The sequence below is a fragment of the Camelus bactrianus genome, chromosome 36 (genome assembly GCF_048773025.1).
Source record: "Camelus bactrianus isolate YW-2024 breed Bactrian camel chromosome 36, ASM4877302v1, whole genome shotgun sequence".
NCBI classification, from domain to species: domain Eukaryota; kingdom Metazoa; phylum Chordata; class Mammalia; order Artiodactyla; family Camelidae; genus Camelus; species Camelus bactrianus.
The window spans coordinates 1554199-1579952 of record NC_133574.1 but is presented as its reverse complement, the minus strand read 5'-3'; the positions used below and the strand labels follow the sequence as shown (position 1 = coordinate 1579952).

At 54.4% G+C, this 25754-nt stretch overlaps 2 protein-coding genes across 18 annotated transcripts in view; both read left to right on the top strand.

The window, feature by feature from the left end:
- GRB10 (growth factor receptor bound protein 10) overlaps window positions 1-13515 on the top strand; it is a 112026-nt gene extending 98511 nt beyond the window's left edge. For all 7 annotated transcript variants that reach the window (XM_074358594.1, XM_074358593.1, XM_074358588.1 and 4 more), the window contains 6 exons: window positions 1335-1412; window positions 2742-2858; window positions 3569-3635; window positions 3842-3929; window positions 8432-8525; window positions 13008-13515. In XM_074358594.1, the coding sequence (XP_074214695.1) occupies window positions 1335-1412; window positions 2742-2858; window positions 3569-3635; window positions 3842-3929; window positions 8432-8525; window positions 13008-13154 (591 nt within the window). In that variant the 3' untranslated portion in view covers window positions 13155-13515. The remainder of the gene's footprint in view (window positions 1-1334; window positions 1413-2741; window positions 2859-3568; window positions 3636-3841; window positions 3930-8431; window positions 8526-13007) is intronic.
- A 4276-nt stretch (window positions 13516-17791) lies between these two features.
- DDC (dopa decarboxylase) overlaps window positions 17792-25754 on the top strand; it is a 45414-nt gene continuing 37451 nt past the window's right edge. For 2 of the 11 annotated variants that reach the window (XR_012504318.1, XM_074358561.1), the window contains exon 1: window positions 20193-21080. Coding sequence is in view for 7 of the 11 variants with exons in the window: in XM_074358561.1 (XP_074214662.1) it covers window positions 20576-21080 (505 nt within the window). In the remaining 4 variants the exon portion in view is untranslated. Of the gene's footprint in view, window positions 17950-20098; window positions 21081-21387; window positions 21458-25097; window positions 25203-25754 lie in introns of those variants that run through there. The other 9 variants (XM_074358564.1, XM_074358563.1, XM_074358566.1 and 6 more) reach the window with 9 other exon arrangements.

The following is a 25754-nucleotide window of genomic DNA, read 5'->3' as shown; positions in this document are numbered from 1 at the left end:
CAACGTTGTAAATGAACTGTCTACCTCAATAAAAAAAAATTTGTTTTAAATTCCAAGGTAAAAGAATTGGCGTTTCGTTATTTATGTTGCTATGTTGTTTAGCGCGTTAATGTGATGTGTGTTATGTATGCGATGTTTCTGGACGTGAGCAGCAACTCCTCGGCACAGCCAAGTAGACACTCTGCTTCATGTAGAAACATCCCCGCCGTGTCTTTACACACAGAAGCCAGACAGCAACTGTCACCTTCTTTCTTTATCATTTCAGAGGGTCACATTCATTAGACGTGAGTAAGAAATGAGAAACGTATTACAAAAGAAGGGGAAATGCTTCTACGGTCAGACTTTCTTTTGAAGCAATGGAGGAAAACATAAAGAAGACTGGTGGTGCTATAAACGTTTCTTTAAAACCCACTCCCGTGAAATAAGAAAAAAAATACAAGATAAATAACTTATACTGTAGCTTGTACACAAAGGCTTAATATTTAAACTTAATATGTACACTCTAAAGAATTTACACAAATTAAACTATCACTCTGACGGCTCTAGGGTTTGTAAATAGGAAGAAAATGTGAATTCGTAGCTGTGGAACTGAAGGTAGTAAATGCAGAAAACGTTCATCTTCTTCAGTAATTAAGAGTAAACATAATAATTAAAATTACCCTGCAGTAAGGCACAATTGTGTACCTACTGAAAAGGCAAGCTAGGTAAACAGCTCATAGGTCAAGGACGAAATACAGAAGACAGTTTTTAAGTATTCTGAATTGGCTAAATGTAGAAATACGACAAACTGCAGCTGAAGTTGAATTTAAGAGGTAAATGTTTAGTCTTAAATATATTTTGGGGGGAAAAAAAAAGTCAGGCTTGAAATCAGTGACCTAAGTGTCCCTTTCAAGACATTTTAAAAAGATGATTGCACAACATTGTAAAATGACTATAACTCAATAAAAAAAATTTTTTAAAAATTAAAAAATAAAGATAGAATTGTTGAATTCTTTAAAAAAAAAAAAGATGATCGAATTAAGACCAAAGAAGGGAAAAAATATGTATATAAGCACACAGGTGACTCAGGGCGCCCCCAAGACCACCCTTGGCATCCGTCACTTACCAGAAGGACCAGTTCATCAGTGCGTTGGTACCAGGAGGATCAGAACTCAGCGAGGCGCCTGGGCTGGTGGTTATGGGCTGTCACGGTCCTTGAGCTCAGGGGGCTCTTGGCAGGGGGTGCCTGCTCTTCTGTGTCCGCGTGGCTCTCGGCGCCGTGGCTTTGCCACGTTCTGGGGCTCTGAGAGCCCCGGCGAGCCCCGTGACCGACGCCGGCCTCCCCTTCCCTGCAGTACGGGGTGCTCCTGTACGAGAACTACCGCGTCCCGCAGCAGAGGAAGCCCGCGCTGTCCCCGTTCTCCACGCCGGTGGTAAGTCGAGCTGCCGTCCCCCAAGTCCCGGTCCTTCCCAGCCGTGGTGCCCGGGGCGCCAGGAGCGCACTGCGTCCTGGAGAGGCCCGCGCATCCGCCGCCTTGCGTTTCCCAGCAGGGAGGTCTTGCTGGAGCGAATTCCTCCACCTCCCTTCTCCCCATGCCTGCATCTCCCCTCGGGCTTGTGTCCTGAGGTGGCTCCGTTTACGAGCTGTATGCAAGAGCCCAGAGATGTCTCAGCTGTACTGAGAGGCTGCCCCTCCCACCGTGGCTCCGTCCCCTTCGGCCGTGGCATCCGTGGTGCTGTGGACCGTCCCCCTTAGGTCCTTCCCTGCGAGAACTGAGAGATGATAGCCACTCTTCTTGTGTTCTCAGGTTGCACTTTCCTTCCCAGAAGTGCAAAAAAATACACTCCATCCTCTCAAAATGGGATCTTAAAGATCCTTCTGCGTCCACTCCTGGGAGATGTCGAATTATCCTGCGGGGGGGGTGGAGGTGGGGGAGTGTATAGCTCAGTGGTAGAGGGCGTGCCAAACAAGCATGGGGTCCTGGGCTCAATCCCCAGCACCTCCATTAAAACAAAAGACAGAAGCCTGGAAACAAATAAAATACAAAATTAGAGCATGCTTGGCATGCACGACACCCTGGGCTCAGTCCCCAGTACCTCCATTAAAAATAAATAAAACCTAATTACCTCCCCCCCAAAAAAACACAGACAGTGCAGTGTATCAAATATACCTAAATAAACCTGGGAGGAAAAAAAAATTTTAAGAATGATTTTTAAAAATTAAAATAAAAATAAATGCCTTGTAATTCAAAATGCTGACAAGGATGCAGAGAAACTGAAAAGTCTTCTAAATTACCAGCAGGAATGCAAAATGCTGCAGCCATTGTAGAAATAGCTTGGCAGTTTCTTGGGGAAAAAAGAAAAAAAAATGTTATCCTGCAGAAAGGGTCCGCGTGTTTCTTTCCTGAACTGACTTAACCCGAGGGAGGGGCTTGGCTGCTGCTGAAAACAGGCTCACCTTCGATCCTTCTGTTTGCAACACACGTTAGGGAGCATGTGGAGGGGTACACGGTGCAGATCCTGGGGGCACCAGGGCCCCCCAGCAGCATTTGAATCCCTGGAGAGGATCGGAACACACCTGATTCTTCTTAGGAAAAACCAAAGCCGTTTTTAGCTCCAGATCCTCAGGGAGTTGGGAGGTGGGGGCTGGCCTGTCCCCTCGTGCCCTTGCAGGGTCCTCACGCCTCCTCCCCGTGGAGATCCCACGTGCTGCCGCGGCTCCTTTCCCGCCACGTTAAGAACCTGCGGCCTTTCCTTTCCAGCGCAGCGTCTCGGAGAACTCCCTCGTGGCCATGGATTTTTCTGGGCAGACGGGGAGAGTGATCGAGAACCCGGCCGAGGCCCAGAGCGCAGCCCTGGAGGAAGGCCACGCCTGGAGGGTAAGGCCGTGGCCCCGCGCACGCCTCGTGCTTGCGGGGCCCTGCACCACACCGCGCTCCGCGGAGCCCGCGTCTCCATCCTGGCTCGACCGCTCACCAGCGTCTTCTGACCTCGAACAGTGTCTTCACTGAGGCTCGATTTCCTGAGACTCACCCAACTTCCACTCTTTTCTGAGTTTTAAAGACCCACGTGCAAAACACAGGCTCTGGCCCAGAAAGCCTTCCCCATCCTCTGGCTGAAGAGTGTGCGGGGACAGGGGGACGTCCCCCCGGCACGTGGGCCCCCTGGACCAGTGTTTCCAGACCTGCCTGGTGCTTTCCCCCTAAGATTTATCGGGGTGTCTCCTGTGTGAAAAACGAGGCTCTGTTGGGATCCTGGTGTGGTCAGAAATACATCTGGATGCTTCTCTTTTTGTTTTTTGATTTTTTTAAAAATGTTTTTTGGTGGGGGGAGGTAATTAGGTGTCTTTAGTTTTAGAGGAGGTCCCGGGGGTGGAACCCAGGACCTCGTGCGTGCTAAGCACGTGCTCTACCCCTGAGCTACGCCCTCCCCGCTTCTGTTTTGAACAGCTGCGACCCACAAGCTTTGTCCTCGGGCTCCGATGGGAGTGTCACCCCAAAGTCCAGGGCCCCGCGAGGCTGTGCCCCGGCTGGCGTGGTGGTGGTGCCCCTCTGCCACCTGAGCGCTAACGTGGCGGTTTCTCTTGCAGAAGCGAAGCACACGGCTGGGTGCCCTCGGTAGCCAGAGCCCCCTCCTCCCCTCCACCCTCAGCACAGGTAAAGGCGGCCGGCTGGCCAGATGCTTTGGTGCCCAAATGGAATCAGACATGCTTCCGCCCTCCCTGGGCTTCACAAAGGGTCCCTCCCGGAGCACCCGCAGGTGCAGCTGCGGGAATCGGGGGGCCCCGGGTACATCTGGCCTGGCTCTCAGGGAGTGGCTCCCGCAGAGGGGCTGAGACCGGTCCCCCCCTCTCCCCCGACAGTGATCCACAGGACGCAGCACTGGTTCCACGGCAGGATCTCCAGGGAGGAGTCACACAGGCTCATTAAACAGCAGGGACTCGTGGACGGGTAAGGGGCCACCTCGGGCGAGGGCTGCGGTCCTGCTGCGCCGGGCGTCTGGCTGGCTCGCCTCCCCTGGGCGTCCGGCCCTAGTGGGCAGAGGCTGGAGCTGCATTTTAAACACAGGCCGTGGGTGCTCAGGGATCGCACAGCTAGGAAGTGGCTGGCGGAGAGGGCCTGCGGTCCGTTTCCATCCATCCTCTGCCTCTTTGCTGAAGTCCCAAGCGATGAACACACACTACTTACTTTGCATAAAGAAGGCTGTGGGCCAGTGGGAAAAAAAGCTGTACTTTTGCCTCCACTTTATCATTAGCTTTTGCCTGTAGACTGAAAAAAAAGCAAAAAAAGCACAACCTGGAAGTTGAGCGTTATGTTTTATTCCGCGGGCATTTCTAAGGACTTAATCCGGGAGGCAGCCTCTCAGGTCGCTCCGAAGAGGCAGGGGAGGAGCCAGAATTTGTAGGAGTTTTTGCAACAAAGACCGGGTAGTGGGAACATCAAAAGATGCCTGTTAATTAAAGGGAACCAGACATCTCCAGTTAAGGAGCTGAGCGCTTTTCTCTGTACGGGAAGGTTCAAAGTCTGGGCTCACTGGAATCATTCCTTTGATGTGCACCCGAGCTCAGGGCCAGTGTCCTGTTCTCTCCCATCCTGAGTCTGCTTGGGGCACCGCTGGGGGTGGCTGCAGAGGCTGAGGGCTTGGCAGCAGGCAGCCCATTTGTCTGCATCCTGAGCACCCCCTCCCCGCCCCGGCTCACCACTGGGGACCATGGGAGTGGCTGATGGCTGAGGTCTGCGTCCTTTGTTTGCTGATAAAAGCTGGCCGTCATTTTCATCCACAGACCCCAGCCACCCTGACCCTGAGAGGCTTGAAACAGTAAAGCTGTACCATTGGGGCTGGCTGAGTGGCTCTTGTCGCCTGGGCCGCGGGACGGCTGTCCTCACGTGTCTGGCTGTGGCCGCGGAAACAGGGTGACGGGCACAGGCTTCCAGCAGGCTAGCCTGGGTCCGTGCACATCAGGGCCATCGTGAGGCTGTTGGGAGCCAGAGGTCCAACCTCAGGGCTCGAGCATGTCTCAGGGCTGAGGCCCCGTTGGTCAGAGCAACCCCCGTGTGGCCACGCTCAGCATCGCTGTGAATGGGAGGGGCGCGCCCGAGGGAGTGATTATGGACGTGTGATTGACCCGTGGGGTGGGGACGGTGGCCACTCTGGAGCTCAGCCTGAGTCCTGTCTCTGGACCCCAAGAGGAGGCCATGATGAGTCACTCAGATGCCCTGGTTCATTTCCTTGGCAGAGCGCCCCGCCCTGGCTCTGCTGGAAACACAGGCCCTTGGAAGCTGCCAGGCTCAGAATGGTCCTTCTGTTCTTCATCTTCGAAAAGGTTTACAATGCAAATCTAACCGTGCACAGGAGAGAGGGGAGTGTAAGGAACCCCCATGTGCTCCCTTCCCGGCTTCCGCGTTTGGTGTCGCAGTTTCTGTCCTCCGCGTCCTATCCTACCAATGTCTTCCCTGCTCCTTCTCCTCTGTCTTCCTCCTCCTTCTTCTGACTTTTTCCAGTTCCCTTCCTCATTCTTCTGCTGGCTGTGTGACCTCAGGGGAATCGCCTAACTTCTCTGTGCCCCGCTCCCCTCGCTGTCAGATGAGGACAGTCCTAAACGAGCCCACGTGTGCAGCATCTGGGCGAGACCTTGGGCTGTGTCCTGGCTCTGGTCTCCACCGCCCTGGGCGCAAGCAGCTCTGGGTTCTTGCATGAAGGGACCCGTAAACACACTCGGGAGAGCCCCCTGTGCCTGACTTCAGTTCCTAGCGGAGGAGAGGACCCCCCCACCCCGTGGTCCTCAGCGCTTCCCCTTTCTGTGTTCTGTGCTGGTTTCCTAAGTGGTGGCACCCCTTGGGGTGCATCCTCCCTGAGCCCTGTCTCCAGGGAGTGGAGATCCAGGAATCTCTCTTGACGACAAGCCACACCCCTTTTAGCCTCACCGGCTCCTCCGAGCGGGTGGTCATTTCAGACAGGCAACCATTAGGCACCACCTGTATGCCCCAAGCCCTTGGGACAGACTTAGATTCCCCGGGTTGCACCCCAAACTGAGGCCACGTGTGGTGCCTGCTTCTTGGGGTGCTCAGAAGCAAACAGATGAGAAGGGACGGCCCCAGCTTTGCCTGTGGGAAGACCCAGCCCTGCTAACTCCTGGGTTTCTGGGAGGCAGACGTGCAGCGGGCGTGCAGCCCTGCCCAGGAGAGGAGCTGGCCCTCTCACCCTCATCAAACCCAGATCCGTGATCCATAGCCCTGGCCCTCCCGTTTGCCCAGCTGAGCCCGCTCTGCTTGGTGTCTCTAAATTGTGTTCTGAAGAACACATGTCCTGCAAAATGCTATAAAACATACTATGAGAGAGTCAGATAAGAGAGGGAAACTCTCCCGCTGGGGCCCTGAGCATTGAATAGCATTCATTGTCTTCTAGTCTAGCATCCTAAAGGCTCTGAGAAGTCCCGCAGCAAAAGAAAACCATCTTTACATTTTTAACCCAGGATTTTCCAGTCTTTTAAAATTGTTCTCCGTCTTAACATTGCAACCTAGAAACTGACCCCTGCAGTTGGGTTTCTAAAGCCTTTAAAGTGTGTTTCCTCTCAGGCTGTTTCTTCTTTGTCCCCGGGGTTAGGGCTCGGGGACTTTTTCCTCCTTCTTTCCAGCATGTGTCTGTCTTGCCATCTGATTCCGGATGTGTTAGTGGGAAAGCAATGATTCACACTTCTTTGTGCTATTCTAAATTTTTAAATGTCTTTTAATTGAAGTACAGTTGATTTACGATATTGTGTTAGTTTCGGGTGTACAGCAGAGCGACTCAGTCTTTTTGTAAATTATAGTCCATTATCAGTTATTACAAGATGATGGGTATGATTCCTTATTTTCTGTATCTGTGAGCATTTTCTGTTTTGCATACACATTTATTTGTATTATTTTTTAGTCTACATGTAAGTGCCATAATACAGTGTGTCCTTCTCTGTGTGACTTACCTCACTAAGCATAATATTCTCTAGGTCCATCCACATTGCTGCAGATGGCGATGTTTCGTTCTTTTTCATGGCTGCATAGTATTCCATTGTATAACCATATCACAGCTTCTTTATCCAGTCATCTGTCGATGGACATTTAGGTTGTTTCTGTGTCTTGGCTGTTGTAAATAGTGCTGCTGTGAACATTGGGGTGCAGGTGTCTTTTTGCGTTAAGGTTCTCTCTGGATATATGTCCAGGAGTGGGATTGCTGGATCATAGGGTAAGTCTGTCTTTAGTTTCATAAGGAACCTCCATCCTGTTCTCCACAGTGGCTGCACCAATTTACATTCCCACCAACAGTGTAGGAGGGCTCCCTTTTCTCCACATCCTCACCAGCATTTGTTATTTGTAGACCTTTTGATGTAATTTCAGATTGTGGAATGGGTGTGAGAATGATGGTGTGGGCCCCTGTGCGCGTTGTACCCTGGTACCCCCATTGTGAGCATTGTAACATCTTTGCTTTATCGTATTCCCTCTTGCGTCAGAACCATTCTGGAAGTACATTGGGGCATGATACCCCTTTAATCCTAATTATTATGAAATTTCTAAAAAAACAAGGGCTTCCCTTATGAACCATAGCACCATGAATTCAGTCCTGCCCTCCGATGTACACACTCAAATTGTACCAAGGGTCCTAGCTGCATCCTTTACAACCAAAGGAGACAGCCTGTGCATCCTCAGCCCCGCCCTGGGCCAGCACGGGCTTCAGTCCAGTGAGCGCAGACGGCGCCTGGGTTTGGACCAGTCTGCTCCGGCAGAACTGGGTTCAGGTGGTGCGTTTCAGGCAGGTGCTCCCTGGAAGTGGTGCCGTCCGGAGGTGCTGGGCTGGGCTCTCTCACTCCTGGGGGTGCTGGCTGGAGGAGCTGAAGGCGGTACCCACCGGGTTTCTCTTCTGGAAGGTTACTCTGCGTCCCTGGTCATCCTCATTAAGTCTTGGTGGGGTGGATGCTTCGAGACGATATAAACATTCTCTTTCTCATCAAACATGCTGGTTCTGGCATCCACTGCCGGTGCCCCTACTTAGCGGTCATCTCTGGCGACTGCCACGGGTGGTCCTCAAATCCATACTCCTCCCTCACTAATGTAGCTGGCTTTCTGCTCCTGGAAGGAGCTTTGTTTCCACCCTTATTGTGCATCTGCTCATTGATTTATCAAAGCAGTGTGTTCTCAGGTTGCAATGCACCACTTCCACCATCTACTTTGGTGGCCAGATTTGACCTGGGTCATTCTTCTTTGATCACTTCCCCTCATATTTCCCCAGCCTTAGCCTTAGAGTCAGCCACGTCTGGGTTCCTCTCCGTGGAGGGTGACAGTCCAAAACCGCAGTCCGGGTGTGGAGGTAATCCTGCCACCCGAGCCTGCCCGTGTTCCCGTGTGCGCGCGTGTGTGTGCAGACGTATACACTAATGAGTCTGGATTTTTCAGATTAACAGTCTGATTATTTCCATTCGCAGGCTTTTCCTCCTCCGTGACAGCCAGAGCAATCCAAAGGCATTTGTTCTCACACTGTGTCATCATCAGAAAATCAAAAATTTCCAGATCTTGCCTGTAAGTATCGATGTTTACGCACTCATTCTCCTTCTGTTTTTTTTTTTTTCCCCGGGTTTATTCTTAAGGCAGTTTTCAAGTTATAAACTAACCAGAACATGAAATGTCAGACAGTTTCAGGCTCCCCGGTGAGATGCTTGGAGCAGTTTCTTGGGGGGTTTAATCGTTTGGAATCGGGAGCGATGTTTCCACAAAAGTCAGGTTGAAGGCGGTGGCATTGTGCTGCAGTCCACCCACGGCCTGTCTGGCTCCTGGTTGAAGCTGAAACGGCCCCGATGGGGAACAGCGAGGTCAGATCTGGGGAGACACAGAGCAGAACTGTTTGCCTGGGAGCCTGGCGCCAGGGGCACGTGTGCTTATGAAAAGGCTGGTGTGTTCAGTAGGTCCGACTCTCGGCCACTGAAATCTCAGCGATTGTCTGATTTCTGCTGGCGGGTACCAGGGCGCCTCCCAAAGGTTTTAGGAAGAGTGACCGTGGTGCCGAAAGAGAAGCTTTGTTCCTCCTTCCCTGGGGTCCGTGGATCAGAAAACAGCTTCCATATTTAAACAGTTTCAAAAGCTTCGTCATTGGACACATTAGTTGGCACCACTGTCTTGCCAAATGATTGTTAGGTTGGTCAAGTGTCGCTCAACTCCGTGCTGTGCCCAAGTTCGGATTCTAGCTCACGACTTGGGTGTCCCGTGGGAGATGGCTGTCAGGAACCGCCAAGAATGCGCGGTCTCGTTGCGGGTGAGATGGACAAAATGGGTCCCGGATGTTTGGTGTCGGTCAAGGGTATCGATGGCAATGTAGGCACAGAATCGGTAAATTCCACAGGTCATAAAAACTTCCATGGAATGTTTCCCGGGAAGCCAAACCCAGGGAAATTCTGCTGCAAGAGGGCGGCCCTGTGTGTCCCTCCCAGAGAGCTCCTCTGTCCCTCCGCACAGTTCAGTCCTGAGGAGGCTTACAGGAACTGAATGCCTCTGTTTTGCATCGTGGAACTTGGCATTTTTCGAGCTTTTCTGAGCCCAGGAGTTTATACCGAGCGTCTGCAGAGTCACCCGGTGACAGGTGATGGGAGGCGTGGCCGAGAGAAGGGAGGGTTGGCTGCCGTGACCTGGCGGAAGCACCGGCTGGGGTCTTGTGGGACAGCCGCTCGCTGCTGTCTATGAGGAAACTGAGCCCCGATCGCTCTGGGGGGCCCGCCCTGGGCCACACTAGAAAGGGACACGCTTGGAGCCCAGACGTTTCAGGGTCCACCAAACACTGTATGCCAACCTGGCAGCTGTTCTCCGAGGCACAACCCTTGTCGTTTGCCCACTGCATCGTATTACTGACACAGATGTTACTCTCTTAGCCTCAAATGTGAAATAAAGGGGGAAAGTGCTGGCCAGCGGAGCAGATCGTTACCGTTCTTCCAAATAACCCCAAATCCTAGGAAGATCAGAGGGACTGGAACTTGAGACATACGGCACCAGGATTGCAGCCCCTGTGCTTAAAAACAGGCTATGGGTGTGCTTGCAGCTCCAAACAGTGTTTTTGGAGTGAAGAAGCTTATTAATCCATGCAAGTTTAAAGCTTACCTCCTCGGGGGGAGGGTGCAGCTCAGCATGCATGAGGTCCTGGGTTCCATCCCCAGCACCTCCATTTAAAAAGAAATTAAAGAATAAATAAACCTAATTGGCACCCCCCCCCCAAAATAAATAAGCAATAAGGATACATTGTACAGCACAGGGAACAAAAGCCAGTATTTTGACACCAACCAACTTATTTACAAAACAGAAAGACACTCACAGACATAGAAAATGAACTTATGGTTAGCAGGGGAGGAAGGAGGGAGGGAGAGATAAATTGGGAGTTTGGGATTGGCAGATAAAAACAGTTATGTACAGCATAGATAGCAAACAAGGTCCTATTACGTGGCACAGGGGACTATGTTCCATAGCTTGTAATGCCTGTAGTGTAACCGAATCACTGCTGTAAACCAGAAACTAACACGACATTGTAAATCAACTCTATTTCAATTTGAAAAATGGGAAAAAAATAAAAATATATACACAAATTTTTAAGAAGAGAGGAAATGCTGCCAAATAAAATGATGTAATGTTAAAAATAAATAAGTAGGTATGTTTACAAATATAAACAAATAAAACTAACCCCCTCTGTGTGAACAGCGCAAAGCGGCTTTCCTGTTCGCACCGTGTTCTAGGCATTGAGCTTAAAACGTGTTCTGTTAAAACTGACGTTAGTAAGGTGGTTGTTTCTGTACAGTTCCTCCATCTTAAAAAAAATCACGACCAAATATTCCAGGACCCGGGCAAGTCGCTCTTCCTGCACGATCTTACTAATCCGTTATGGTTATCCAGTGTTTGCTTCCTAATGGAGCAACGTGAAGGTGGGGGGCTGAAGGAGGTTGCCCGGGGGCCGGCTGTGAGGACCCAGGGCTGTGTCCTTGTCCACGGGGTGCGCCGGGTGCCTGGGCACTTGCAGGTTAACTGCTCAACCTCACCCTCTGCCATGGTGTGCCGGGTGCCTGGGCACTATGGTTAACTAGTCAACCTCAGCCTCCTGCACGGGGTGTGCCGGGTGCCTGGACACTATGGTTAACTAGTCAACCTCAGCCTCCTCCACGGGGTGCGCCAGGTGCCTGGACACTGTGGTTAACTAGTCAACCTCAGCCTCCTGCACGGGGTGCGCCGGGTGCCTGGACACTGTGGTTAACTAGTCAACCTCAGCCTCCTGCACGGGGTGTGCCGGGTGCCTGGGCACTATGGTTAACTAGTCAACCTCAGCCTCCTGCAAGGGGTGTGCTGGGTGCCTGGACTCTATGGTTAACTAGTCAACCTCAGCCTCCTGCACGGGGTGTGCTGGGTGCCTGGACTCTATGGTTAACTAGTCAACCTCAGCCTCCTGCACGGGGTGTGCTGGGTGCCTGGACACTATGGTTAACTAGTCAACCTCAGCCTCCTGCATGGGGTGTGCTGGGTGCCTGGGTACTACGGTTAACTAGTCAACCTCAGCCTCCTGCACGGGGTGTGCCGGGTGCCTGGGCACTATGGTTAACTAGTCAACCTCAGCCTCCTCCACGGGGTGCGCCAGGTGCCTGGACACTGTGGTTAACTAGTCAAACTCAGCCTCCTGCACGGGGTGTGCTGGGTGCCTGGACACTATGGTTAACTAGTCAACCTCAGCCTCCTGCACGGGGTGTGCCGGGTGCCTGGGCACTATGGTTAACTAGTCAACCTCAGCCTCCTGCACGGGGTGTGCCGGGTGCCTGGACACTGTGGTTAACTGGTCAACCTCAGCCTCCTGCACGGGGTGTGCTGGGTGCCTGGACACTATGGTTAACTAGTCAACCTCAGCCTCCTGCATGGGGTGTGCTGGGTGCCTGGGCACTATGGTTAACTAGTCAACCTCAGCCTCCTGCACGGGGTGTGCTGGGTGCCTCGACACTATGGTTACCTAGTCAACCTCAGCCTCCTGCACGGGGTGTGCTGGGTGCCTCGACACTATGGTTACCTAGTCAACCTCAGCCTCCTGCACGGGGTGTGCCGGGTGCCTGGACTCTATGGTTAACTAGTCAACCTCAGCCTCCTGCACGGGGTGTGCTGGGTGCCTGGGCAGTATGGTTAACTAGTCAACCTCAGCCTCCTGCACGGGGTGTGCTGGGTGCCTGGGCACTATGGTTAACTAGTCAACCTCAGCCTCCTCCACGGGGTGCGCCAGGTGCCTGGACACTGTGGTTAACTGGTCAACCTCAGCCTCCTGCACGGGGTGTGCTGGGTGCCTGGACACTATGGTTAACTGGTCAACCTCAGCCTCCTGCACGGGGTGCGCCGGGTGCCTGGACACTATGGTTAACTAGTCAACCTCAGCCTCCTCCACGGGGTGTGCTGGGTGCCTGGACTCTATGGTTAACTAGTCAACCTCAGCCTCCTCCACGGGGTGCGCCGGGTGCCTGGACACTATGGTTAACTAGTCAACCTCAGCCTCCTGCACGGGGTGTGCTGGGTGCGTGGACACTATGGTTAACTAGTCAACCTCAGCCTCCTGCACGGGGTGTGCCACTTTCCTGGACACTGTGGTTAACTGGTCAACGTCACCCTCCTGCATGGGATGTGCCACTTTCCTGGACACTACGGTTAATGGTCAACCTCACCCTCCTCCAGGGGTGGGCTGCGTTCGCTGGATCCTCACAGACTGACTGGCCAGCCTCATCCTCATGAGTGGGGTGAGCTGGGAGGAGCTAGACACCCTTTTGTCCACACTCCCCCCAGGAACAGGGGAGCCGGCTGTCTGGGACCCTCGGTCACTTGGCCGCGCCCGGCACAAAGCCCTGGCTCCCCGGCCTCCCGCCCTGACGTTTCCTAGCTCAGCGGGCCGATCCCCTGTGTGTCCCTGAGAACCCCCCTCCACGAGCGGGCGGCACGAATCCCGGCCGCCGGCCCGTGTGGTGCCCAGTGTGGCCTCTGACCCGGAGGGTGCTCTTGTCTCCGCAGTGCGAGGAGGACGGGAAGCTGTTCTTCAGCCTGGACGAGGGGAAGACCAGGTTTTCCGACCTGATCCAGCTCGTGGACTTTTACCAGCTGAACAGAGGAGTCCTGCCTTGCAAGCTGAAACACCACTGCATCCGAGTGGCCTTATGACCTCAGATCTCCTCTTGGCCGAAGGCGGGAGGAAGCTGACACTGGACCGGAGAGGTCTGCGCGTTGTTCCGGACACACGCCTGTCTGCGCTCCGGGGACTCGGAGCCAGATCTGTTCGTTCGGTGCCGGCCGACCACGGCGGACGAGCTGGTTGGACTTGGCAATGAGTTGCTGCTGCAGACCCGGCCGGGTCGCCTCCCTCCGCGCCAGCCTCCCCGGGGAGGGCGTGAGAGTGAGCGCAGGTTCGAGAAGCTGGATCGACCGTCGTGGCCGGGCCTCGGAGGCGCGCGACACGGAGACAAGTGATTGGACCTGAACTCTTGCCCTGGAATAATCTTGACGATTAAAACTGATATGTTTACTTTTTTTGTATTGATCCCTTTTTTGCACTCCTTTGTTCTCAGTATTGTATTCGGCTCCCGGCAGGAGGGAGGCAGCGTGTCAGTGCGCGCAAGGTGCAAAGCCTGGCCGTTCCAGACGGGCAGACGCGGGAGGCCGACTGTGTTTGCAGGGGGTGGTGCCCGCTGTCTGCAGGCGACCGTAGGGGATTCAGCTCCCAGATAACAGAGCACCCTGGCCCTTCCCCGGATACTTGAAAGCTTTTTTGAGATAAAAGGTGTCCCCTGTGGTAGACATTTGGCAAGCTCTGTGTGCCTGGCCAGGCGGCACGCTCTGTCGACCCCTGTTCTGTGTGGCTGCCCCCCAACTCATGCTGTCCACGTGGCATGTCCTCTGCGGTACAGGACACTGGTTTTCTTTGGAAAACTCGCTGTCCCACGACACAGCAGGGCCACACCTATAGCCACAGCCTCCTTGAGACACAGCTGGTGCCCACCCACAGTGGATGCTGGCCGTCTGGCCCACCTGCAGGCTTTCCAGGCTGCTCTTTGGTGGTGCCGGCCTTTCACGGCGGTCCTCCCTCTCTCGGGGGATTAAAGGATCTAAAAGGAATTGGTACCCGCTCTGGTCTCCAGGGGGTTTCCATGGTGACAGAGATGGAAACACTGGAAAGGGCAGATCGATTTAGCCCTGTATTGAAAAGGTCTTTGCTTGGCGGCCTCTGTCTTACTGAGACCTCCACGCGTCAGTGACTGGAGGAGGCGGGTGGCCCCTCCACTGGCCTGTGGTCAGAAGTCCCTCACGGCGGTGGTGGCCATTGACAGGTTTTATCAACATGACACCGTCTCCTGCTCCAGGAGCTGGGTCAGATGGCGGCTTGGCTTGTCCCCGTCCCCCCGCCCTGTCCCCTTAGCCGAGTTTTCCCATGCGAGGGCACACAGACTACTTGGGGAAAGAGTCTCTCCTGGCCCCAGATCACAGTCACCACACGAGACTGGCCGCTCCAGATTGCGCCAGCCCGTGGACCGCCTGGACCCCACCCGCCAGCGCACTGCCCGAGGGGCACAGGTGGTCCGGGACACGGTGGTGCATCCCAGCTGTACGCGGTCCGGGATACAGGGACGCTGCATTTCAGTTGACAGGACACACTCCAGTTGTCTTCCATGCAATGTCTGCTTATAGAAATGAAGACTTTTTTTTTTTAGTAGGACATGTTTTTTTTGCTTTTGAAGCCTGTCCATCCTTCCCGCCGTTGACCGTTGGGTGATTCTCAAGGCAGACCCGGCAGTCTGCTTCCCGCAAACGTCACTCCAGGGACTGACGCGCTCATTCCTCTGTTAGGCATTTTTCTCTTTACCGGTTGGATGTAAAAACTTTTAAAAAACAAAAAACAAAAAAACAAGAAACAAACACATCTAGCATTTCTTTTATTTCTGTTTACATGGACAAGTCTCCACCCATGAGATGACAGTCACTCCGTACCCCATCATTAAACGGCTAATATCTCCAATATTTCATATTTATAAATAACCCCATTTTATTTAAAAAGGAGAACAAAAGCTTGACAGGTGCACGGTTCTGTGTGTGCTGGTCAGATGTGGTCTCTGTACCTTCCTGACCTCAGTGAGCCGCCAGAGAGGGTGAGCCTCCCACAGCCCCAAGAGGCGGGCGTCCAGCCTGGCCGGCTGGGGGCCAAAGGACATTCGACTTTTATTTTTGTATTTAAGTCACATGAATGTAAACGGGACAGCTCAGGGTCGTTTCGGAGCCTGCCGACTTCTTAATCTCTGCCTGCAATTTTCTTCCCTAAATGGAACCTCCACGTAGTTAAGCTGGATGGAATCCACAAGGGAAAAAAATAAAATAAAATAAAATAAAACAAAACACCAAATGCTTTGGGTGTTAGTGTGAAAGAGGGGAGGTCTGTTACCTTCTGCGTTAGCGTTCCAGAACGTTCTTCTGTTTTCTAAACCTCGAAAACACTTGTGCCTCAGTGTAGACGTTTTGTCTTCTTTCTTCTGCACTTACTACCTGATGGTTCGACCGGCGGGCGCACCTGGGCAGGGCGGGCCTGCTCCCCGAAGGCTGCGATGTCGCCGTGACGCGTGAACATTTTCAGGGGACGTGGAAGGTGTTCATTTCAGAGACAAAAGCTTTGTTCCACGTGCTTTCTGTACATACAGCTCCTGGGCTTGTGACCCTAATTGTAAACGTTCAGGTATTTTTGTAAAAATAAGGGACTGATGTTCTGTTTCTTGTAATTAGAAATAAACACGAACACAGTGTTGTCCATCGTCTGTTGCTTGCAATGCCTGTTTCTGTGTTTTAAAACCCTCCGGCTCGTCGGCCACTAAGAACATTGGGAAATGACGTGGGATGTTCTAACGATGCACTTCCGACTTGGCTAAAAACTAGTTTATAAAGGCGATTGGTGGGTGATGTGTGATGTGCGTCCGTGCTGGTGCTGGGACAGTCTCCCGCCTTGTCCCCCCACAGCTCTGGCACAAGATCAGAAACCCCCAAGTGCCTCACAGGTCATCAGGTCTCACGCGGGTGTAGCAGACACCTGTGGAAACTCATCAGAGTTCACGTGTCAAGCCCGATGACCTGTCCTCACACTGCAGTGAGACAATTGTCACTTGTTTTCAGAACCTGAGGCCTCGGTTTTGGGGAGCTCACCCCCTCAAAGGTAGGCTGCCCTGAGAGGAAGAGCAGAAAGAACTGGCCACTCTCTGCACCTCGTGAGAGGTGCGTGCGGGTCGGGGTACTGATGGCGGGGCTGCTGTGTGTATGTGTGTGTAGGGCGTACGTGGGGAGGGCTGTGGATGTCCACAGCGTGGGGATCATCCAGACTCCCAAGCCCTCCTCTGCCCAGAAACCTCCTAATACCCACATGCACACATGTACACACACCATACACGCACACATGCACGCACATGTATGTGCATGCACATACAGCGCACCCACAATACATGCACGTGCGCACGCACACATGCATGCACACAATGCACCCGGCACAGTGCACATGATGCATGTGTGCACATGCACATACACGCATACGCACCCATACACTCACACGTGCACGTACACTGCACACACAGTGCATGCATGCAGATGCACACAGATGTGCGTGCACACACACATCCGAAATCCTACGACTCTTCCTCGTCTCATCTCCCATCCTGAACTCTCACCATGTTCCATGGTTTCCTCCAAACCAAGAGAATGAAGATAATTTTATTCTCGTTACCCTCTGGTCTGTTTCGCACACAAGAGCCAGCGTGGTCGTGATTAAAGCATTGGTAAATTAAGGGCAAAGTTTTCTCGGACCCTTTCGATGGCCCCAATGTAGCTGGAGGGGATACAGATGATGTAACATGTCCCCTGCTTTGTGTGGTCCTGGGAGGCTGGCCTTCTTTCCAGACCTGGAATCCACCCCATGCTTTCTGACCTCACAAATGCTGTTCCACCAAAGTAGGTGTCACCGTGGAGCTGACTCCCCCATCCCTCCTCTCCTTTCGTTCCTCCGGTGGCTCCTGTGGAGGTCTGCATGTCCTCAATGACACTCTCCTTGTCCCGGGTTCCAGCACTGACAGTGAGTTCCAGTTACCCTTCCTCCAGCCCTGGGCTACCCCTGCCCCGGGGCAGAACACAGAGAACCGGTCCCCACATCACGCTGGTGACAAATCCCTCTGGTCACAACCACCCTGTTCTCCCCGCCTTGCAGCCGGTCCTTTAATGAACTGCCCGGACACAGCCTCCCGCCCACTCTGCTCTCTGCACCTGCTGGCCCCAAGCTCGGAGCAGGTTTAGCGGGACCTCCAGCTCCCCACCTCCCTGCGGACTCCCCCGGGGCAAGTTCCCCTCATCGCCCCCAGCCTCGCTTTACGCTCAGATAAAATTCAGTCTACTTTGTGTTCTCTACACATTTGTCCGGATCCCATGCACAGGATGGTCCCATGCATCCTCACTAGCACTTCCAGGGGTCGAGGGGCAGGGGTGGAGGGGCTGGGACCTGCAGGCTCTGCCTGGGGGCTCCCTGGAGGGGCAGGAGAATGTCTGCAAGGCAGGCTTCCCACGGTGCAGGCTGGAGTTCACCAGATGACCCACTGGGGCTGAAAAACTGCAATTGGGGCTGTTGGGGGGTACAGATGGTAGTAAGAAAAATTCATGCTGCCAGGGTTTGGACTGAAACATACAAGCTGTCAAGAACGAGATTTCCCAGGCTCCCCAGTGATGAGTGGCTCCCTCTAGGTTTCTCAAGATTTCCCGACCTTTGTCACCAAAGAAATTAATGTTTAACCAGCTTGTGAGGCTGAACATGCGAGCTCAGGGAAACGCACAGATGTGAAGCCCTGAGAGTGACTTGATTAAAGCAACGCCTCCCCCTGCTTGGCCCCGCTCTCCTCAGTCCTGGAAAGGAGCCGAGGCCCAGAGGAGCTGGAACTCCCAGCAAGTAAGTCCCGGTTTTATTCTTAATCAGGTCGTGATTGTTGGTAATGGCAGCCCCTGTACCCTGACTTGCCTGCTGCAGGGCTGGATGCTGGCGCAAAGGTCAAAACTCACATGGGGACTGGAGACCTTTAGAAGCCAAATGCCGTCTGTCAGGCTGCAGGCGCTGCGGGCTCTGGTGTGTGCACACACACTCACTCACTCTCACTCGTGTGTGATGAGGCAGGAGCTGGGGATCGTCTCAGAGGCAAGCACAGGACAGGTGTGGATTCCGCAAACAGTCAAGTTTGCCACCAATGCGGTTTGGGGCACCGCATCCCCTGGGCTCCTGTTTCTTTCTCTGTATATGGAGTTTTTTAAAATTTATTTTATTTTATTTTTTACTTTTTCCCCTTAACGGAGCCAGTGGGGCTTGAACCCAGGACCTCGTGCACACCAAGCATGCACCCTGCCACTGAGCTATACACCCTCACCCCTCAATGGGGATTTTGATGGAAGCAGTATTGAATTTGTTAATCAATTTGAGGAAAATGGAACTATTTACAGTATGTAGTGTTCTTACCTACGGACGAGCATTTATTTCCATTTATTTGGGTCTCCTATGATGTCCTCCCGTAAGCTTTCAAAGTTTCTCCATGAAAGTGTTGCACATCTTTTGTAAGGTTTCCTTAGGTCCGTTCCTATCGTCCTGCTCCTGAGGACGGGGAAGCAGGCAGCCCACGTTATAGCAGGTCAGGAAGGCAGGCTCGAGCCCAAGCTGCAGCTGGATGTCTTAGCCCTGAGCTGCATCTTCAAAAGACCACTTCACAGCATTTTGTTTCTACCTCTTTATTATTTTTTCCCCATCTCTTTCGTAATTCTGAAGTCTGTCTATTTTCTCCCCTGCATTTTATTCTCCAAGCAACAGCTGGAGTGACTTTTAACACTCAGGCATGTCAGTGCTCTGCCCCAAACCCGTCAGTGCCTTGACGTCCCCTCCAAGTGCAGTCAGGTCCAGAGCTGCGAGCCTCCTCTCTGGGCTGTGCCCTCTTCACAGACTTTGCTTTGCAGCTCTGGTCATAATTAACCCTGGATTTCTCTCCATTTATTCTTTCGTGATCTGCCTCCCATCCTGTAATACCACACAGCAAGTACACCGGGCAGTGCTCTGAATGAGAGCCAGCTAGCTGTGTGACCTTGGGCTAACTTCCTAACCTCTCTGGGCCTCTGCTTCCTCGTCTGTACATTGGGGATGACAATACCTGCCTTGTGACGGTGGTTGTGAGGGACTGAATGATCCTCTGTAAACATGCCTGTAATGGGACCTGCGTAAATGCTGACTAGATCACAGTAACTCTTTCTGAACTGTTAGATTTCATTCTCAGGGCCCCCTCGCCCAGAGGGGTGTCAGCCCCCCATCACACCTGCAGCCCCGTGTGTGCGTAGCCTCCGCGTATCATGCAGGGTTAACCAGGGGTCTGCGCCGCCGCCGGGCCGGGCCGGGCCGGGCCGGGCCGGGCCGGGCCGGGTGCTGGGAGACGGGCCCCCCCGCGCAGAGGGGCAAGGCGTCCGGCTGGAGCCCTGCGCCCAGTCACCCCGCCCGGCCCGCACGCTCCCGGCCAGTCGCGTCCAGCGTGCCGCCCTCCCTTCCCTGCTGTCTGCGCAGCGCTGGGGGGTGAGCGGCCCTCGGGCGGCTCCCCTGCGAGGTGCTTCGGAGCGCGGCCCCACCCCCTGCAAACAGCCCCGATCCCAGCACCGGCCCGCGGGCAGCGGCCAGCGGCGCGGAGGGAGGGAGGGAGCGAGGGAGCTGCGCGCTGCCCACCCCACCCCTTCCGTCCCTGCCGGCCCCGCCCCGGTCCCCGCCCCGGTCCCGCCCTCCTGTCCGGTCCCCGCCCATCTGCCTGGGCCCCCGCCCACCTCCCCAGTCCCCATCCGCCAGCCCGGGTCCCTGCCGGCCCCGCCCACCTGCCCGGGCCCCGCCCACTTGCCCCAGCGCAACCCCAGCTCCTGGAGGCCTTGGCCCCTGGCCAGCTCTGCCCAAGAGGGCAGATGCTCCTTTCAACAGATGCCGCTTAATTAAGCCCGGGGTGAATGGCTCTCTCTGGGGGGTCCCCAGCTCCTGACTTCTCCCCAGGCCCTGGAAGTGCATTGTGTGTGTGTGTGTGTGTGTGTGTGTACACGTATAAATTTATGATGGTGTGTGCACATGTATGTGTGCGTGGATCTGTGCATGCACATAGACACGGTGCCTGTGCGTGGTGTGTGCACGTGTGTGTGCGGCGTGTGTGTGTGTGCATGGATGTTTGCGGGGGTGTGCGGGAGTGTGGCAGGAGCAGAGGAACCCGCGTGCTGCTCCGGGCCTCAGGGGAGCCCGCCTAGGCCCCCCTTTGCAGGTTCTCGGCTCTACGCTCACCTGAAGGGAGACAGGCACCTGCCCCAGGAGGCACTGATCAGGGCTTCTGAGGAAGCCCGCGTTTTGAATGCTGGCAGACTTCAGGGGTCAAAGAGCAAGACTTGGAATCAGAGGAGCCTGGGTTCATGTCCTTACCTGCCTCTGCTTCTCTCTCTGATCTGGGTTAAGGGGCTGGACCCCGAGAGCCTCCTATCCAGCAGGTCAGCCCCCCTGCACCGCGGGTCCCCAGGTCAGCCCCATGCACCGCGGGTCCCCAGGTCAGCCCCCCTGCACCGCGGGTCCTTGCCGCCCCCTCACCCTAGGGAGGGAAAAAGGAGCAGGTGTAGTGTTCCCCGCCCAGCCTAGCGCTGCGCAGGGCAGGGCCCGTCTTTGCCCCTTGAGAGAGCCAGGGAGCCTGTGGCTGCCCAGAGGCGGTCCGGAGAGTCCCCAGGAGATCCGGCCCCAGCCTGGGCCCCGCACAGGGCCCTGGGACACAGGGCCCCCTTTCTTGGTCCGCTCGCACCCCCGCCCCGCAGGCCCTGCGGACCCTGTCCTGCTCTGCCCCCACCCCCCACGTCCTGTGGGGTGGGGAGCAGGAGGGCGGGAGGTGGGAGACGCTGCCAGGGAAGTCGGCAGAGCGAGCCGCTCTGATTGGCTTTGGGGAGGCGGACACTGTCTACATAAATGGCTCTCATCCTCTGTGCCTTTTAACTGTCGCCGAGGGGAGAAGGAGAGGAGACAGAATCCAGCACCTCGGGCTGCCTGTGAGTACTGCTTTGTCCTGGGAGCCTGGGGGACCAGACAGACCCACCGGAGGAGCCAGCTCCTGACGGCCGGGTCCTTCCAGTTTGGGGACCCCGGGGACAGGAGATTTGCCTGTTGATTCCAGCTGGACTGATTTGCTCTGGCCGGCCGGGCGGGCATGCATCCAGCTGTGCGCCGCTGGGGCAGGCTGTAGGAACTTTTTGAGAAAACAGGAGCCAACCGAAGTCCCCTGCCTTTGTGGGTGTCCCCTCTAAGCCACAAGTCCAGCAAAGAATCAGAAACTTCTGATATTTTTTTTTTTTTTAGCTCTCATCCTCGGAGCCGTTAATAGCAACATAACAGAGCGAGTGGAAACGACTTTCCAGGCTGGTTCCTGGTGCGTCTGGAGCCCACAGAGGCTGGGAGGCGGGTGGGAAGAGACGTGTCTGCAGACCAGACGGACCCCTCTGGTCCTCTGCTGTGAAGGACAGCCAGCAGCTCCCTCCCTCATGGCAGGCGTAAACACTGGGTCTGACGGTTATGAGGGCTGAGCCTACAGTCGGTGCCAATAGGAGGAACCGTATTATGAACAAGCAGGTGCATTGCAGGTGGGAAGGTGGGAGGGGGTCGAAATGAGGGCTCCCCCTGCCCAGGGTATGTTGTTTCTCTTAAAGGTTCCAAGAGTTAGGACTTTCCAGGTGATTGCTCAGTGAAATCAGCATTTTCCTTCTGAAACTGAACCAAAACCAAAATGGACAATTGCAGCGTCAAAGCTGGCGCGGACAGCGGTCATCCTGGTACAATCAAGACATAGGGAAGAGGAAGAGTGTCCGGACGTTTCTGAAAGAGAAAAAAAAGAAAGAAGTCATGGCTTTCACAGCAGCCTCTCCCGTGTCTCCCAGGCACATGGCAGGTGGACTGCTCTGCACAGCCAATTAGAAGGAAATAATTAAAATAATAACAAAGCCCCCTTCATTGTCCACAAATTCGGATAAATAGCTGGGGGGGGGGGTTATTCCCCTGCTCTGTCTTCTTCAGGAGGCTGATTCTTCTGAAGGTTTTGCTCCGTACTCTCCATCTGAGTCTGGGGAGAGACTCCAGGAGAATTGGACTCCATCAGTGCTTTAGACGTGTGGTCCTCAAGTTTCCCTGGGGCTCTTAGGGATTCCTGGAGAAGGATGGAGGGAGAGGGGGGAGGCGCACGGCCTTGGAAGAAAGGCTGAAATCCTGCTGTGTTGTCCATGTGGCTAGGTTCCCTGTAAGCCGCGGGCGTGGGGGACCGCAGGCCAGAGGGGACGGGTCTGCTCTTCTGAGAGCGCAGAGCTACGTGTGAGGCCGCTTGCGAGCTGTCTGGCTCAGACCAGCCGCCCGGCTCCCCGAGCCCACTTCCTCATCTTCAGCGTGAGGATAATTTGGCTCCTTAGCAGAGCTGCCATGAAGGCTGAGAGCACAGAGGTGAGGGGCTTACCCCGGGGGCCCCTGTGCGCAGGGACCGCTCGGCGCCTGTCAGGGTTTGGGGGAGCTGGGGAAGATGGGCTCTTCCTGGGGTGCAGAGAGGGCTGCAGGTTGCTCCCCATCTGCCTGTTTCCATTGGCATCAGGACTGGCCCAGGTGGGGGCCCCATGTTCCCACCTGGAACGTCTCCTGCGTGTGATGAACGGGCAGGACCCCGACCACACTCTGGGTGGCAGGAGCCGCCTCCCAGCCCAGGCAGGGGCCCTGCTGGGGACTGTGGGCCCTGACACCTCAGGCCTCCCGAGGGCAGGGGTTCAGGGGCGGCCGGCAGCGCAGGTGGGCACGGACACCCGGCCGCAGGGGCCAGGGGGGAGGCAGCATGAAAATCAGAAAGTCCAGCACCACTGCCCCCGTTACTCGTCTGCAGCCCTGGGTGGGGCACTTGCCCCTGGGACACTTGATGAAATGGCAGTAACAATACTCCCCTTTGGGGTTGTTGAGACGATTAATGACACACGGTTCAGAAGGACCGATTCCTCTGGTTTCTTGGACGAGAGGGTGTGGCATCCAAGCGCCACCATGCTCTCAGGATTTGAGCTGCAGGTGGGAGCTCCTTAGCAACGCCAGGGACAGGACCACAGCCCTGCCCAGGGAGGAATGAAGCGGTCACCATGGATGGAGGAGTCGTGTCTGCTGCTGAACTAACGCGGGCAAAGGATGGAGGCCCCCCAGAGCGTGCCCCACGGCCCCCCGCCTGGGCTCGCCCCAGCAGGTGTCGTGTGTTTGCACAAGCTGTTAAATCAATACGTGGTGTGGCCGGGGGTGCTGGCTGTTGTGGAGACAGGCAGCCGACCGGAGCGTCATGTAACAGCCTCACATCCATAGAAGAGGCAGATGGCTTTGACCTTTTGAGGACTGTTAACGTGACTTCAGGAGAATGAGAGAAAGGGAGGAAAGAATGGAGGGAAAAAAATAAGGGAAAAAAATTGAAGGGGGCTTCCATCTCAGGAAGCTTCTCTTGGTCTGATGCCAACATAACGCGGAAGCAGAGCAGGGAATTTAAATCTAAATCTCTGATGGGTCTCACATACCTTTTTCAGAAGAGCAAACACAGGAGTGGCAGTGATGAATCTGTACCTTCTTCCAGGCTTAAATTTAAAATGGGAATGAGTGATCAGAGTTAGCAAAGGTGGGGGTGTTGGGGCTCTGACCGGGGGGGGGGGTGACATTTTTGCATCATCCTGGCTTTTCTGGAGAGACCTTGCGAAACCTGCCCAGCGGGGGCTGACGAGGTTACATCTGTGACGTAGTCAAGCCTGGTGTACTCAGGTTATTAGAGAAATCGGTTGATAAGAGGCTACCGAAAGGCTACGCGTACCCTGATGACAACTGCGATGACATCAGCTGGCTGAGTGTTGCTGACGCGTCTCTGCTTCGGGCTCAAGGTGTGGATTTCTCGGCGGTTGTGTGCGACATCACGAGACGTTGGCAGGGATGCGAGCCGAAAAGGCCGTGTCTTCCCATGGGACTCGGCTGGAAAATGATGCTCCCAGTTTCTATATGGTTTCTTCCCATAAAGGAAGGTCGGCAGGAAAATACCAGGATGGGGGCAGCCCTGATTTTACATCAATGGGACCGAATCAGAAACTGGGATGCAAAGGTCCCTCCTGCCACGTCAGAGGAGGGAGGGTTTCCCCTGAGGGTTGATGTGTGTCCAGGGTAGGAACCCCCCTCCCTGCCTGTTTCTCTCTTGCTCCCTTTGACCTGATGATGACCCGGCCTGCTTCTTCCCTGACATCAGGGACCACAAACCACAGCCCCAGCGCTCACGTCCTGAGTGCCTCCTGCCTGCAGCCTCCACCTGCCGCGTTACAAGTGGGGAAACACACTCGAGAAGCCACAGGGTCTGCCAGCAGCTGCACAGCATGTCACAGCGGAGCTGGGGCTCAAACCCACATGCTATGACCTTCAATTCTGTTCTTTCTGCTCCCCGAGGCTGCTGGGAGTCGGGGAGCAGGGGGAACGGCAGGATTGCAGAATCCGGGTTTGCAAAGTGTAGCAGGGAACCCCGCTAACCCAGACCCACCGGGTGGCCAACACTGACCAGTTGGAACCCACTGCCCATCCACTTGGGCCCTTGTGGGGTTTGCCCTCCGGACAGCAAACTCCCCTAGGATGCTGGCAGGGACCGCGGCTCGCGTACGTGAGTCTGTCCCCTGGCTAGAAGTCGATCTAGCACTTAGCGTTATGACCATTTCACAGATTGAAGGTGGAGGCTTGGAGGTCAGTTGGCATGGCCGCGGGCATCCCATACAGCGAAGAGCTGTTGCAACTTCATTTTCTCTTCTTTGCCGTTTGCCATGAGCGGGGTTTCAAACAGGGGAGTTAACTAATGATCTTCAGGGAAACCAGTCCCGGAGGCTCAGAGAGAAGCTGGATTTTCAAGTTTTTAATCTCAAGGTTTGCTTGTGCCATATTCCAGGGGTTGTGCCCTGCTTGTGTTTGAGTCCAGCGCACCCAGGAAGGGCCGGGTCGAGGGTCAGAGTGTGGGTCTAGCTGTGAACTTTGCCTCTCTGTGCCTCAGCCTTTTGATTTGTCAGGAGGATGATAAAATATATATATCTGAGTGAAATGGTTCATGCAAGGAGATGAACGAGTTGCTGCTGGTTCCAAAGCTACAAAATGACGTACTAATGCTCAATTACTGATGCAAGAATTTTCGCACTTGCTTGCTTTTCTTTCCAAAGCTTTTCGTTTGTTTGTTTGTTTGGAGGTATTGACCCCAGACCCCCGTGCATGCTAAGCACGTGCTCCACCACTGACCTATTTTTAAAGGATTTGCCGCGGTGACCAGAAGTGGTGGCCGTGACCCTTGCTTGTCCACCCCCCCAACAGGCCTGTCGTGGGCTGGTTTTGATTACAGGCACACCTCGTTTTATGGCACTTCATAAATTTTTTCGATTTTTACAAGTGGAAGTTTCGGGCCGACCCGGCATCGAGCAATTACTGGTGCCAGTTTACCCACAGTGTTCACTCTGTCTGTGTCTCTGTGTCACGTTTTGATAATTCTCACAGTATTTTACACTTCGTTACTATTTTGTTTGTTGTGGTGACCTGTGGTCAGCGATCTCTGATGTTCCTACTGCGACAAGATTATGACTTGCAGAAGGCTCAGACCATGGTTGGCATTTTTTAGCAATAAAGCGTTTTTAAATTAAGGTTTATACATTTTTCTTTTT